Genomic DNA, 16,041 nt, shown 5'->3' on the forward strand with positions numbered 1-16,041 from the left:
ATGAACATTGGCTACCAACAAGTACTAGAGGGTGGCCATACATTGGCCTAATGTTGGCTGGAAACCAGTGTTAGACTCTGGGGCTATGATGGCCTAACGCTAGCTGGTAACCAATATTAGACCGTCAGTGGGCCTATGTTGGCCTGACGCTGGCTGGCAACCAATATTAGACAGACAATGGGCCTATGTTGGCCTGATGTTGGCTGGCAACCAATTTGAGATGTTGGGCCTACATTGGTCTGACACTGGCTGCCAACCAGTATTAGATGGTGGGGCTATGTTGGCCTGATGTTGGGGGCAAACAGTATTAGAAAGTGTGCATTTGTTGGCCTGATGTTGGCTGAGAAATAGTATTAGATAGTGGACATACATTGGCCTCTTGTCGGCTGACAACCAATTTTATATGTTGGTCTGATGTTGGCTGCCCACCAACTTTAGACAGTGGGCCTACATTGGCCTGATGTTGGGGGCAACCAATATTAGGAGGTGTGCATTTGTTGGCCTGAGGATGGCAGGGAAGCAGTATTAGACAGGGGGCATACATTTGCCTGAGGTTGACTGGCAACCAGTGTGAGGCAGTGGGACCCAGTTGGCCTGACGTTGGCTGGCAACCAGTAATAGATGGCAGGTATATATTGGCCTGATGATGGCAGGCAACCAATGTCAGGCAGTGAGCCTTAATTGACCTGACATGGGCTGGCAACCAATTGTAAACAGTGGACCTACATAGGCCTGATGTTGGCTGGCAACCAGTGTTAGGGAGTGGGCCTACATTGGCCTGATGTTGGCTGGCAACCAATGATAGACATTGGGCCTACATTGGACTGGTGCTCGCTGGCAACCAGTGTTGGAAAGAGCATTGTTCATCTAAAATTTTGCTTGTACCAATCAACATAATCTTTCAGAAAACCAAAATTTAATTTAAAGACCAAAGTAGTCGAAAAATTAAGACAGCAACAGAATAATGGTATGACGCATCTTTGGACATATATTTTTGTGTATTCAAAATATGTTTCAAATACATTGCAGTCCATGCCAAAATACATTACAAACATGAAACTTTATTTCAGAACATACTGCTGTATTAAGCAAATATATTCCAAAACACATTTATTCATATATAATATATATTAAACGTGTCCTCCCAGCTACTTTATAAAAAAAATGCTGTTATTTTAAAACAGTTCACTAAATGACCACTAGATGACAGCACACATTTGAATTCTGCCCTGCTGAAAAAGGAGCATTAGAAACTATTGAGATTACAACCTAATGGTTTTGCATCAAATCCATTTAGAATCAGCCACTGATCACCTGTTAAACCATTATGATCCTTTACATTCAACCCATTAAAAAGCTAAAATGCATTACAAACTATCCAGATCCAACAGAAACACTTAATGGTTTTATGTTTTTTTCCAGCAGGGAGGGTGGAGAGGTACATGTGTGGCATAAGGAAAACTAGAACAATCCCAGGTGGTTGCTTGGAGTGTTTTATCATCAGCAGCATTTTCATACAAAAACTTAGAAGGCGTGTAGTTTCACTGATACTTTTGGAAAGTAAATACAACTACAATATTTGTGTTGTAGACACTGTGACGTCTGGTTCCATTCACCACCACTGTAAAAGATCCGCTAAGTTGGTATGTCTTTGTACAGTGAATGAATTTCCCATAAAGCACTCAGAATAACTGACCACTGAATTATGCAGATATGTAGAACATTCTGGATGTGACGCACTCTCAAAATCCCACTCATTTCAAAGTGAAAGCATAGCAACAAAATTATACCTGAATAGAAGTCAAAAACTACCTACTTTTAAACTCAAATATATGCAAATGAAACAATACATACAAATAAATTAAAAGCGGCCAGTCTTTTTCTGATGATGTGTCCTGTGGTGAATAAAGGGTGTTCCTGTATTATTTAAAAAAAAATATATAAATGATTGTTATGAAGTAAGTGAGAAAGATAAATAAAAAAAGTAATACATTAAATTGTGTGGGAACTCGACTGTTGCAAGATGTCATGTTCCCATGCTCCCTTGTTTTTATGGTCTCCCAGAGGATGGAAGAAATTTTCAAAATACGACCAAGTTTTTAATGCTCCAGGACTCCATTTCCCAGAATTCCTATCATCATTATGTCACCCTTCCACCAATCACAGGCCTCTGCCTTCACAGTCACCCAATTACTAATACCACACAGCTGTTTTCCTTTGCTTCAGACTTTAAAAGGATCCTGGTTTGTTCTCCTCATTGCAAGGTGTTGTCACTCTGCTGGTTTACTGAGTGTCTCTCTTCTGATTCCATGACTGCTGTACTGAGCCCATTGCCTTTTTTTTTTAAAAGACTATTCGTCTTTTGGATTTGCCCTTTTGCTCTGGCTGCTTGTGTTCTTGTATTTTTTTTTTTTTTACTTTTTGCCTGTCTTTGGATCCTGACTCTGTCCTTTCTCCCAAGTGTTCTCTCATTAAACCAATTTTTGTTTTTAAGATCCACGAGCTTTCTTTCTTTCTTTCTTTGCTTGTTCAGCATTACACAAGAGCAAAATATTAAAAAACAAAGAGGATAAACATTTTTATTATGATACATTAGAAGTCTAAATGAACGTGTGAGGAGTAAAATGTATAGTTTTCCCCTGTAAATGTAAGTTCAGTACAAGTTTGATAGTCTAAATTCATGTTTTTCAGTAATCAGTAATTCAGTTATTCTTGTTCCATTTTTCTCTGGGTATCAACAGTGACTTGTTTCTAGCAGTATCTGAGCTCAGGACTAGCTTGCTGTCTAACCTACTGGTAACTAGCAAAGAGTCCTACATGATACTGGTTCCTGTACCCTGGCTTTTAGTATGTCAGTGTACTTGTCTGGGTTATTTGTTATTTCACACCAAACACTAGTGAGAGGCTTTAAGAGTGTGTAACTGCTCAGCTGTTAGCCTTTTAGCTAAAGTTATATGCAATATATTTTGGCTTTCCTCAGAGAAAGTCTACACCAATTTTACAAGCTTCACTGAGCTGGATGGTGGTATCTTCTCAGCCCTCACGGCACACCTCTCGCAATGTGGGGAAGCACACTCGGCCGCAGCAGAGAGATAGTCAAGCCCATGTCAATGAGCTCTGTCAATGCTGTGCTCTATCCAGAGCCCATGGCGGTGACTGCTCTACCTGCCGATGGTGGTCACACCGTGGGTTACTCTCTCGTTAGGGCCGGACAGCCCTTGTCCTTTTTTTCCACTGGCCCAGGCTTACAGCTTTGGTGAGCAAGGTGTGGAGGGGGGCTTATGACACTGGCAGCGACCCCATGCCACTCATGGCTGTTGTCGTCTTCCCGCCATCTCTTGTGGCTGTCAATCTCCTCAGGCCATTTCTCATAGCTGATGTTATCCTCCCATCGCTTCCCACAGCTGTCATCACTTTTTCTTCTTTGGTCCAATATCCATTATTTTCATAATCAATCTGAAAGTTTGACTCAGAAGACCATAACATGTTCCCACTGTGCATCCGTCCATTTCCGAGCCAAAGAAGTCAGTGTTGGATGCAGCAACAAACAGGGTTCTTGACAACAGTTTGTCAAAGTAGTCCAGTGACATCCAGGATGAAAGCATGCTGATTTTCAATGCTGCACCTTCTGAGGTGTCAAAGTTATGGTTTTGTTGTTTTTCTTCATTCACTTGGTCCACACAAAGTGCTAAATACACACATTCACATGCCTCAAGATCTTTTTTTTTCCGTCAATTTACAATACTTGCTGAACCAAAACATGCACACCCTTTTGCTTCCTCCCTGTTTTCTTAACACAGCTCACCAACTGATGATAAAAATCAATGTATCTTCCCACGGCAGTAATGGAGCATCGCCATAGAAACACAACAGTGGCACACACAGTGGACACTAATCAAAGCCATGCAGCTCACAGTGAGTCATCCAGCATGCTTATCAGCAGTAGGTTTTATGGACATTTCCTCTTTTTCCTTTTGCTTTTCCTCACTGTTGCTTCTACAAGTCAAGTCTGTGCTTGAGAACTACTAGAGTAGGAGTATTTACCAAAAAATGTAATTTTCACAACTTCCCCATTACCCCAAACTCAATCAGCTTAGAATTGTTTGGTGTCTGAAGTTTGCTTCTTTAGTTTGCACAGCAGTTGAAAGGCTAATATAGCAAACAAGAATGGAAGCCTAAAAGAATGACACCCAAAAAAAAAAGTATTAGCTTTTTGGCTTTAATGCAGATTTCAGACTCCAAACATGTCTTGGCTGATGGACTAAGTGTGGGGTAAGAGAAAAAAATCCTTTAAAGAATCCATCATAATTTGAAAAGAGACAGTTTTTTAAAAAATATAGGCCCCATACTTGGTCAAGGCCCTTACAGATCCTGCTGGATCAGGACATGAGGGGTGGTGCCTAACCCTGAACACCCAGACTGGTGCTGGGGAGGAAGGAAGGGAACATCAAAAAAGCAGCGCCTGGATGCAGGGCGGAGCCAGCTTTGAAAGAATATGAGAAAAAACAGAAATACCCACTAGAGAAGGCTTTCACTGAATCAAGTAGACTGAAAGCAAACATAAGACGTGTTATTAACAAGGTTCAAATCAAAACATATCAGCAAGCAGCAAATCGTGGAGAGTGAAAAGACTGGAATTTGCTATCTAGGACCCAGTTTATGAAATGCCTTTGTACGAAGTGCCTGCATAAGCTTGGGGCCTCAGGCCTATTGTGTTTGGTGCAGTTATGAAAAGAGTCTGGATCGCATGTGAAGTTCAGGCAATTGTGAACACTGTGTCTGTGCAAAGAGTGACTGCCATTTGCGTGAGCTAGTCCGAGGAGCCAAGTACCTGGTAACATCCCATCTTGTTATTCAGAACTCAGTGAGGTATTTATAAGAAAAGGCGCAACTCAGACCACAATACAATTACCTGGTACCACAACTTCCCAAAATAGAATTAATCTTTTGTCAAACCAGAATCGGAGGCCTTAGATAAAAATATTGATAAGGCTTTAAAGTTATTCGCTTCCAGCTCCTTTTTTGTCAAGAAAAAGAATGGCAGGTTTCACCCATGTATTGATTACAGAGAGCTTAATTCCATCTCTGTCAAGTATAGATATCCACCACCTTTAGTACTTGCCACCCTCGAACAGTTAAGAGGGGCTACTGTATTTATGGAGTGCTTATAACCTGCTATGTATGGAGGAATGAAAGACTGCATTTGTCTCCACCAGTAAGCAGTAATGTCTTTGGTCTGGCAAATGCTCCTTATGTGTTCCAAGCTTTTATCATTGAGGTCCTTAGAGAAATGTTAGATCAGTGGTTCATTGTTTATATTGATGATATCTTGGTGTTTTCTACAGCCCTAGAAGAACACAAAGAGCATGTCACGAAGAGCAGGTCTTTGAAATATTGCTACAGCATCATTTATATGTTAAAGCAGAACATTTTCACCAAGAATGGGTTTATTTCTTGGATACGTTCTAGATCAGGAGAGAGTGTGCATGGAAGACAGCAAGGTGAAAGCAGTAGTATAGTGGCCCAAGCCTAACCGTATAAAGGAGTTACAGAGGTTACAGAGGAAATTGTGTACGTTTAAATTTATGCCAAACTAACTTTAAGTGCTACTTAGTTTTACTGAAACTAGTTTCTCAGTACAGCCCAGCCCTGAAGTTTGGGTGTGTACTGTGTATCTCTCTGCATTGTACAGTGTTCTGCTAGCTCTGTTTGCTAAAATGACATGGCACTGTAATTCATTTGGGCATTGAGTCCTGTGTCTGATCTCCTGATCTTTTTGTTGCAAGGTAAAGGTAAGAGGAACGAGAGTGCCACCAATGCATTTGAATCTTTAAATATTCAGTTTGTGATGCCTCCCATTCTCAAGCATCCAAATCCAGATTTTCTGTTTGTAGTGGAAGTAAATATGAATGTAGTGACATTTTGGCTTTTCAAAGCAATAAACATCCCCAAACAAATGTTTCTGATTACCAAATGAACCATACAATGGCACAGAGCCCTAAACTCTTATATTCAAAACAATTTATACACAGTAGGTTTGTTTTTCTCTGTAAAGATGCTGATACCATTATACTACACAATAAATATAAATAAACATCAATACAGTAAAACATAAGGAGAGGTGATTGCTAAGTCGATTGTCCGACATTGAAACTGCTAACAGCTTTGTCTGGCTCACCTCACCTCTGACTGTTTGCGCAGTGTGACGTAGGCAGACATGCCCTGTGGGTGCGTTAAGTATCTCTCCGGTATTTGAATGTATGAACATTTCTTTTTGATGAAGTATTTCAAGGGGCCAGTTTTACCCAAACTGTAAATGAGTCAAGACTATCATCAGTATCTTCATCTTGCACTGGTGCTACAAGCTAACATTGCTAACATGTAGCAGAGGCTTATAAAGCAGAGGCTTGGGGGGCAGTCGTGGGCTGGAGGTTAGGGAACTGGCCCTGTGACCAGAAGGTTGCTGGTTCAATCCCCAGTGCCGACTGAGGTGTCCTTGAGCAAGACACCTAACACCCAATTGCTCTCCGGGCACTGTGGATAGGGCTGCCCACTGCTCCGGGCATGTGTGCTCACTGCCCCCTAGAGTAGTGTGCTCACTAGTGTGTATGTGGTGTTTCACTTCATGGATGGGTTAAATGCGGAGGTGAAATTTCCCCGTTTGTAGGATTAAACAGTGTCACTTAAATGCAACTTATATGCTGAAATCTAGCAGCAAAAGGTGATTATTAGAGCTAGGCTTTCAATTCAATGGCCAAAACTCAGTCAAAATGTGCAGAAAAAAGACCTCTACAATGGTGTTAACTTCTAGGGGTGCCCCTATGGGATTCTAGTAGTATGTCAGTGGTAAGCTAACATCTATTCCCATGAACTTTTTTGCTGTTGTACATTTAGAACCTTCAGCTGTCTGTGTCTAAAGACCTTGCATGCTTTATGTGAAGCTTGTGGCAGATGTATGTATTTCCAGTTCTAACAATCTACTGATTAGGCTGCTGCTCAGTGATGTATCTACAGCTTTTTGGAAAGTGAATTGTGACTGATTCCTCTATCACTTCTGCTGAAATGCTAGGTCTTCTCTTCAGTTCTTGAAGCCATAACCAATACAAGAGCTTAGATATATTTTCTGAGGCAATAGAGAAAAATGTTTAACCCTTTTGTCAACAATGAGTCAAGGGTAGTACAACCCCAATTCCAGTGAAGTTGGGACATTGTGTAAAACATAAATAAAAACAGAATACGATGATTTGCAACCTATATTCAATTGAATACACTACAAAGACAAGATGTTTAATGTTCAAACAAATAAACTTTATTGTTTTTTGCAAATATTCACTCATTTCGAATTTGATGCCTGCAACACGTTCCAAAGAAGTTGGGACAGGGGCATGTTTACCACTGCATTACATCACCTTTCGTTTTAACGACACTCAATAAGCGTTTGGGAACTGAGGACACTAATTCTTGAAGCTTTGTAGGTGGAATTCTTTCCCATTCTTGCTTGATGTACAACTTCAGTTGCTCAACAGTCCGGGGTCTCTGTTGTCATAACCTGTATGTACCTTTCAGCATTAATGGGGCCTTCACAGATGTGCAAGTTACCCATGCCATGGGCACTAACACACCCCCACACCATCAGAGATGCTGGCTTTTTAACTTTGCGCTGATAATCTAGACAGACCTTTTCCGCTTTGGCCCGGAGGACACGATGTCCATGATTTCCAAAAACAATTTGAAATGTGGACTCGTCAGACCACAGGACACTTTTCTACTTTGCGTCAGTCCATCTCAGATGAGCTCGAGCCCAGAGAAGCCGGCGGCGTTTCTGGGTGTTGTTGATATCTGGCTTTCACTTTGCATGGCAGAGTTTTAACTTGCACTTGTAGATGAAGCGACGAACTGTGTTCACTGACAGTGGTTTTCTGAAGTGCTCCTGAGCCCATGTGGTAATATCCATTACAGAATGATGTCGGTTTTTAATGCAGTGCCACCTGAGGGATCAAATGTCACGGGCATTCAATGTTGATTTTCTGCCTCGCCGCTTACTTGCAGAGATTTCTCCAGATTCTCTGAATCTTTTGATGATATTATGGACTGTAGAAGATGAAATCCCTAAATTCCTTTGTTCTTCCACTGTTGGACTATTTGCTCACGCAGTTGCTCACAAAGTGGTGAACCTAGCCACATCCTTGCTTGTGAACAACTGAGCCTTTCAGGGATGCTCCCTTTATACCCACTCATGACACTCACCTATTTCCAATTAACCTGTTCACCTGTGGAATGTTCCAAACAGGTGTTTTGTCAGCATTCCTCAACTTTCCCAGTCTGTTGTTGCCCCTGTCCCAACTTCTTTGGAACGTGTTGTAGGCATCAAATTCAAAATGAGTGAATATTTGAAAAAACAATAAAGTTTATCCGTTTGAACATTAAATGTCTTGTCTTTGTAGTGTATTTAATTGAATATAGGTTGAAAAGGATTTGCAAATCATCTTATTCTGTTTTTATTTATGTTTTACACAACGTCCCAACTTCATTGGAATTGGGGTTGTACTATAATGCTTGCAGAGGTCAATTACAAGCATGATTCTACAGAATAAAAATTCTCCCCACTCAATCAAATATCAGACATGTATGCTTAGCTAACATAGGTAAACCAGCCATTAGGGGTGTACTTTGTGTACTTCTGGTGCCGGTCCAAAGCCCGGATAAATGGTGAGGGTTGCGTCAGGAAGGGCATCCGGCATAAAACTTGTCCCAAAACTATCATGCGGATCACAAATATGATTGCCATACCGGATCGGTCGAGGGAGTGACAAGGCTGGACAAGATTAGAAATGAGCAGATCAGAGGGACAGTGAAGGTGGAGCAGTTTGGAGATAAAGCCAGAGAGGCCAGGTTGAGATGGTTTGGACATGTGTTGAGGAGGAATAGTGGATATATTGGGCAAAGAATGTTGGAGATGGAGCTACCGGGTAGAAGGAGAAGAGGTAGACCTCAGAGAAGGTTTATGGATGTAGTGAAGGTGGACATGGAGATAGTTGGTGTGAAAGTAGAGGAGGCAATGGATAGGGCAAGATGGAGGCAGATAATCCGCTGTGGCGACCCCTAAAGGGAGCAGCCGAAAGAAGAAGAAAGATTCTTAGCTAACATAGGTCATTAAGGCTTTCTCTGAAGGCCTAGTAGAGAGTTCCTGCCTACTGAAATTATCACACCCTGTCTTCAACGCTTTTCAGTCATCTTAAAGAGTTTTGCTTATTTGGGATCTAGAGCTTGAATTTTGTCTGTGCTCGATTTGTACAGATAGCAACAGTCAATAGTGCCTCTACAATTGCAGTAAAGGGGAAATTGTGTACATTTTAATTTCATGCCAAATTACCTTTCAGTGCTACTTAGTTTTAGTGGGTGTGTACTGTGTATCTCTCTGCACTGGACAGTGTTCTGCTAGCTCTGTCTGCTAAAATGACATGGGATTGTAATGAGGATTCACTATTACTGTATTTGCTGTTTAATTTAAGTGGCCTAACAGCATTTCTAACAGCACCTCTTGTCCTGCTACTCACTGCACACTTTATTACAAACCCCGTTCACTCCCACTGACTGGTCATTTTATTAGAAACCTCTTGTGCCTCCACTCATTGGCTACTTTATTGGAAACACCTTGTCTTTCCACTCATTTGCCACTTTGTTAGAAACCTTCTGAACTGCCTACCTTACAGGTCTAATATGCATGCGCTACGAGTGTATCAGGCACAGTGCTGTTGTATACGTACATCAGTGTCACTGATAAGTTGGTCTATCAGCAGATGGTCTATAAGTGTATGCCAGCAAGGTGGAACCGCAATGTAGGAGTTACAAATAAAGTGTCCTGTGTGCATAAACATGCATGTTTTAGTTTACTGAGTATATCTGACATAGTTAGACAGGGTAATAAGGACTTGTTTCAGTTTTAATGCCCTGCAAACATCCAGTAACATAGTTGAGTTGGTACTTTCCACTTATTTAATTTGTAGGTGGTTCTATTTGCCCTTTATTCTTGAAAATATTTGGATTATCATAACACTCTCAAGTCCTATATGCAGATACAGCTAGCTTTACTGTGTGCATATTAGCTTAATAGTCTTAATAGCTTCACAAAACCTGGTTCAAGTTGCTCGTCCAGTGAATCATGTGGTTGTAGTTTACACCTCCAGACTGTCAACAGAAGCTTGAATTTGTTGTGGTTGGATTGAACCACTCTAACCTCAGGCAGACTGAACTTTTACTAGCATAGAAGGTTTCTGATGTTACACCCCATGCAATAAACTTGGCAAACAGAGTTTCTATGGTAGTTTGAAGGTGAAATTCAATGCTGCATCCTAGGCAGGACAAAAGGCTGGAGATGTTTTAGCATATTATGGTGGTAATTATAGTGCTATTGTAACCCTCCAACACTCAGGGAGGCATAAAAGGCCATGGTGAGAGAAAGATGAAGAGGAGGAGGGAGTTAACCATGAGCTAAGAGGGGCAGAATGGATATGGCCAGAGGGCGTGGCAGCTCGTGCATATAACAGCAGGTCCATCCCTCTTCCATCACTCCCTCCGTCCCTCTCCTTCTCGTTGCTCGTTGACGTCTCTGTACAAACCTAAGGTGAGTGGGGAAAAAAGTTTGTCAGGCTTGTTGTTGGTGTGCTACAAGGAGCGGGTGACAGCGCTACAAAGCTTAGCAAAACTATTTTAAGTGTTGCTGCTGGGTCTTGACCTGGTGGTGCTGACTTTGGGAGCATTTCTGGGGACCTACTTGACTGTTACTACAGCAAACTGCTGGTGTTTTCTTGAGCACATTCCTCTCTGGAATCGCATGGTTGTTCTCTCTGGCTCTACACCCTCTTTTAGTGCTTGTTCCATTCACTCTGCATGGTGAGCCAAGAAGCTACGTAGGTCTTGTAAACTCTCCCTCTCGCAAGCACACTCCTCCCTGTTTTTTTCCATTCTGCTGCTTCCTCATCTCCTCTCACCCTCACAGCTGACCATCACATGAGTGGAGGGTGTTGGCCATTTCCCAGCTTGTGTGTAAACCGGACATTTACTTCACCACTCCTCTCCTCCTTTTGTCCTTTCTTCTCCCTCTCTCCTCCCCTCTTTCTTTCTTTCGCTCTCTCTCTCTTCCTTCCTTTTGGGTGATTCCTCCCATCACAGCACACAGGGAAGAATGCCCTTAACTTCTTTTAGGCTAGAGCAGGGTGTGGCACACTATCAGGGAGTGTGGGACGCCTTGGTTCATTTCACTGCTTTGCATCCATGTGGTGCCAATTACACACAAGCAATGTAGAATGAACTCTCTGTATTTGGATGAAATAAGAATGGAACTTAATCGTAACACTTACCTTTAATACTGAACTGTTATTATTATATTATTACAAGTTATTATATGCACCCTGGTGTGCATTTACAGAGGACAATGTGTTCCATAGTCTTATCAAGTTGCCTTGCACTTGCTTTGAAGATATGGAAAAATCCACACTTTGTAAAGAGAATGCATGCATGAAAATAAAATGAAATGAAAAAGTTCCAACTATAATTAAATGTAAATTAAATGTACTGTTTCCTTTCTGCTCCAGAAGCCACCATGTCCCAGCCTTCCCAGGTGCAGAGTGCCATGGCACTTCTGATTTCTGCCTTCCACAAGTACTCCGGAAAGGAGGGAGACAAGTACACCCTGAGCAAGGGGGAGCTGAAGGACCTGCTCACCAATGAGCTTGGTGACCTATTCGGGGTGAGAATCGCTCAATAAACATTACAAGCTGTTTAGTAGCTACAGCTCACGTCCAGAAAGCCAAATGTAGCATAAAATCACTGATGAAAAAAATGTAGTCACTTATGAACAAGTCATCTAATACATAATCAATGTATTAGAGCAATGTAAAGTACAGGGAAAAAATGGCAAAAGAACCAAAATTTACATCGCAGTATAATTAAGATTACTGACAATTTTGGTATATGTATCACAATATACAGAATTCTTTTTAATAAAACTATTTTGGATGCTTAAATAAAACTTTCTTGTAGATTGACTCTAGGAAAATGGAACAAAGCTGAAGTTAGTTTCTCATTCGCCACTTTCCCATTCCACCTTAAATTGTGCATCAGTTACACTTTGGCATCTGACAACTCAGGAGCCAGAATGTAACTACCGCACCATTTAAGGAGGAATGGGGAAAAAAAAAAGTTAGCAAATAGGAAGTTGACATCACTCTTGAGCTCCTACTGGAAGTTTTAGATGAGGAGCTTTGGATCCTCTTGGCTTGTAGCCTGAGAAAACGGTGTTGCCTAAAGCAGCAGGCTAAGCAAGAAGTGCTGCACCCAGAAAGCTGGATAGTCTCAATGCGAAGCTAAAGGCCAATAGCCAACCCCAAGAGACTGGCTTCTCCTTCCAATCTCTTTTACCTCCTCAAGTCTTTATTCATTACAGTATGATGTCTGCTCCTTTAACAATAAACTGGACAAATTTACTTCAGAGTGAAATAGAAGAGGTGAATCAGCATGTTTTCACTGCTTGTATGTCATGTTATCTGCATTTATTATCACCAGGATAACATTAATGACAAAACCAATACCTTAAAAAGAATTTCATCCAGTGTAATGGAAGAACTGGTATGTCACTCACTACTGGTTTTTAGTGAAGCAACACACTTCTTTTGTCTTTTTATAGACAACAGTTTGTCATAGTGTCATAAACAACATAAGCCACATATGGAAAAAAAATACATGGACATGTATTTCTATATATTTGAAATACATTTCAAATATATTGCAGTCCTTGCTGAAATTTATTCCACAAACTAAAATATAATTCAGAATACATTACTATATTAACCAGATACATTTAAAAATAAATGTATTGTGAAATATGTTGGGAAATATTACAGATAGAAATGTACCATACGAAAATAAGTGTATGTAAATGTGTTTATCAAATGCATTTGAAAATGTATGAAAATAGTTAAAATACTGTCCAATGCACTTCACAGTTAGGATACCTTTTGAAATGAATTTGCATTCCAATGTCTTAAATATTAGCAAATGAATCTTTAACATGGCAAAATCAAGTGTTTTAGATATTTGATATCCTGGTTATTTGAAATAGATTTTGTGTGAGCATCTTACTGCGTACATACAATAGTCCAATGCAACGTGCAATGCAAGTACACAGAAGTCAGTACCATTTAGGTTTATCTGCAACCTTTTGTTAAAATTGAATACAACTGGAAAAATCTAATAACATACAAATAAATGCATACATTTATATTAAATATATTTAACAAATACATTTTTAACAACTTACATACATTGCAAAAAATATTTGATAAATACTTTCCAAATATATGTTTTTCCAGACTGTTTTCAATCAATCAGCATGCTTTGAGGCAAATAAGAAATGGTTTATTATGTATGCAGTTTGCACAGTGCTAACTGGTGCTCATAAGCTTCCATTATTCTTTAGCCTATTAGCTCCAGTGCAGAAGCTAACACTGGGCATCAAACATATTTTGACTAGTATACTGAAGGCCTTAGAGACTGTACTGTTCAGCAGCACTTACATGAAGGAAGGTGGAATAAACTGGCTCTGCCTTTGGTTTGTGTTTTACCTGACAGAAAACCACAGACCAGAAAGCACTGGATAAGATCTTCAAGGACCTGGACGCCAATGCTGACGGAAGCGTGGACTTCCAAGAGTATGTCACCCTGGTGGCCTGCCTCACCATGCTCTGCAACGACTTCTTCAAAGACGCAAAGAAAAAGTAGAAAGGACATATAAATATATGTACTCATTTATTAAAAACATAAAATGTTTGCTTAATCATAAACTCAAAAGTTTTCTCATTATGTAAAACGAAAATGTTTGAAATAAACTACTTTTAATATGTGATATTATTTTTCCTAATGATTCAATGTATCTGTATTTGGGGGTGTATATACGCTGGCAGTCAAAAAGAATGTCATCTGACTCAGATTTCTTTACAGTGGTGGTGAATGGAACTAGGGGTCACAATGTCCACAACATAAATATAGGCATTTTATTCACTATCAAAAATTACCAGAAACCTACATGTACCTTTCCATCATAAATGGGTTTTAAAAATATGTTTTAGGCCAAAATATTTTGTCAAGACTATCAAAAAACAATGTCACATGAAGTAACGTGTTTATAACCAACATCTTTCTGTGAGGGAGCTTTCAGAGGCATTAAACTCTTCTGACATCTGGTTCTTTTTACCACAACTGTGAACAATTCTGACTGTTCTATGTACCATTTCACATCAGTCCACTCCAAATGACTGTTCAGACTTTTTTGCTTTTTGGCTGCTTCCACCTCTCACTTTGGAGCTTTAGTCTAGTACACTTCATTTCCAGTGCTGTATGTGGACACTTGACCATCACACATATACAAGCTTGTTGAACATCCTATCCCAAAACCATGGGAACTCGTATGGTTTTGGCCCTTCTTAGCAACCTCTACTCTTCTGGAAATTCCTTCCACAAGATTTTGGAGGGCATGTGTAAGAATTCATGCCCATTTAGTCATAACAGCATTTGAGAGGTCAGACACTGATGTTGCACCAGAGGGCCTGGCTTGCATTTGACATTCCAATGATGGTGGGGGAGGGGTGATGATTTGGGTTTGTTTCGCAGCCACAGGACATGGGAAACATTCACTGAGCCAATGATGGACTCATGGCACTTTATGCCAGAATATACTTGAGGAAAATCAAGATTGTTCTTGAGACTATATCTGGCAGATGCTTTGCGCTAAACTCCATGCAGTGTCAAGAAGGAGAGATGACCAAGAAACAGCCTGAGGTGCCAGAATGTAACTGCTGTACCATCGAAGGTGGAACTGAAAAATTCAAACAACAAGCTGGCAAAAAAGAAGCTGACTTCAGCTTCATCCAGAGTTGAAAGGCAGGAGGTCGCTGTTTCTGGTTGAAAGGTGTTTAATATTGACTTCCTTTTGCTGTTTCACAGAATCAGTAGGACAGTATTGTTTTGTCCTCTTTGCTAATGTTGTTGATAACAACTGGTTAGCTTCGTAGCAACAGTTTGCTAAACCACATCCTAGCTAATGTTAGTTACATTATTTGCTGTGTGGTTGTTTGCTCAAACATTAATTCATGGTATTTGTCCATACAATGTTTGCAAAGGGTGTTACTACAGAAAACATTTACTTCAAGTTATTGTTGCTAAAGGTGCTTCTACATGTGACTGAATTCAAGATTGTTCTCACTTTTTTCCATCTGGCTTCAAAATTTTGGTTCTTATTTTGGAAAAAAAATACATATTGAAGTCTGGTTTGTTTATTGGCCATCTGTTTTTTTTTTGTATTGTTTTGTTTTGTTTATAGAAGTTGGTGTGGACCACACAATTGTTATTTAGGTCCTGATACATAAAACATAGAATTGAAAGAGAGTGTACTTTCTTTATCCCATGACTTTAAATTTCAATAGCTATTCACTGAACTAAATGTTTATATCTGCAGTGAATGGTCTCAAGTATTTGAATGACGTTGCGCCTGGTCTGAGGTCCCCCATGACCTTACCAAAGTGTTGCAAAGGCACTGAAACAGCTGTGTTCAAAAATCCCACATGCTTCTATATCTGAAACATAACAAAGGCTGCCTTCTCAGTCAGCATTCTGAGGCCGGTAGGCATGCATCCGTCTCTGAATCAGCTGTTGGTATTAAACGCAGCTTGCTGAAGTTCCTCTGTTTGGCCACTTGAATACAGTATAGGTGCATCTTTTGCTGCTGATGCAGGTAGAAAAATAATTGCAGAAGACAGTGCAGAGACTGGTTACTGTACAAATATAAGTTACACTGCATTGCCAAAAGTATTCACTCACCCATCCAACTCACTGAATTCAGGTGTTCCAATCTCTTCCATGCCTGTGCATAAAACCAAGCACCTAGGCCTGCAGACTGCTTCTACAAACATTAGTGAAAGAATAGGTCACTCTCAGGAGCACATTGAATTCTAGAGTGATACTGTGATAGGATGCCACCTGTGGAAC

At 40.4% G+C, this 16,041-nt stretch overlaps 1 protein-coding gene across 1 annotated transcript; it reads left to right on the forward strand.

Annotated features, from left to right (window-relative positions):
• Positions 1-10,482: 10,482 nt before the first annotated feature.
• LOC108429936 (ictacalcin-like) lies at positions 10,483-13,903 on the forward strand. The gene is made up of 3 exons (XM_017702017.2): positions 10,483-10,624; positions 11,595-11,749; positions 13,630-13,903. The coding sequence occupies exons 2-3, from the start codon at positions 11,603-11,605 to the stop codon at positions 13,777-13,779; spliced, it is 297 nt and encodes a 98-aa protein (XP_017557506.1). The 5' UTR covers positions 10,483-10,624; positions 11,595-11,602; the 3' UTR covers positions 13,780-13,903.
• The last annotated feature ends 2,138 nt before the right edge of the window (positions 13,904-16,041 follow it).

The sequence above is a fragment of the Pygocentrus nattereri genome, chromosome 3 (genome assembly GCF_015220715.1).
Source record: "Pygocentrus nattereri isolate fPygNat1 chromosome 3, fPygNat1.pri, whole genome shotgun sequence".
NCBI classification, from domain to species: domain Eukaryota; kingdom Metazoa; phylum Chordata; class Actinopteri; order Characiformes; family Serrasalmidae; genus Pygocentrus; species Pygocentrus nattereri.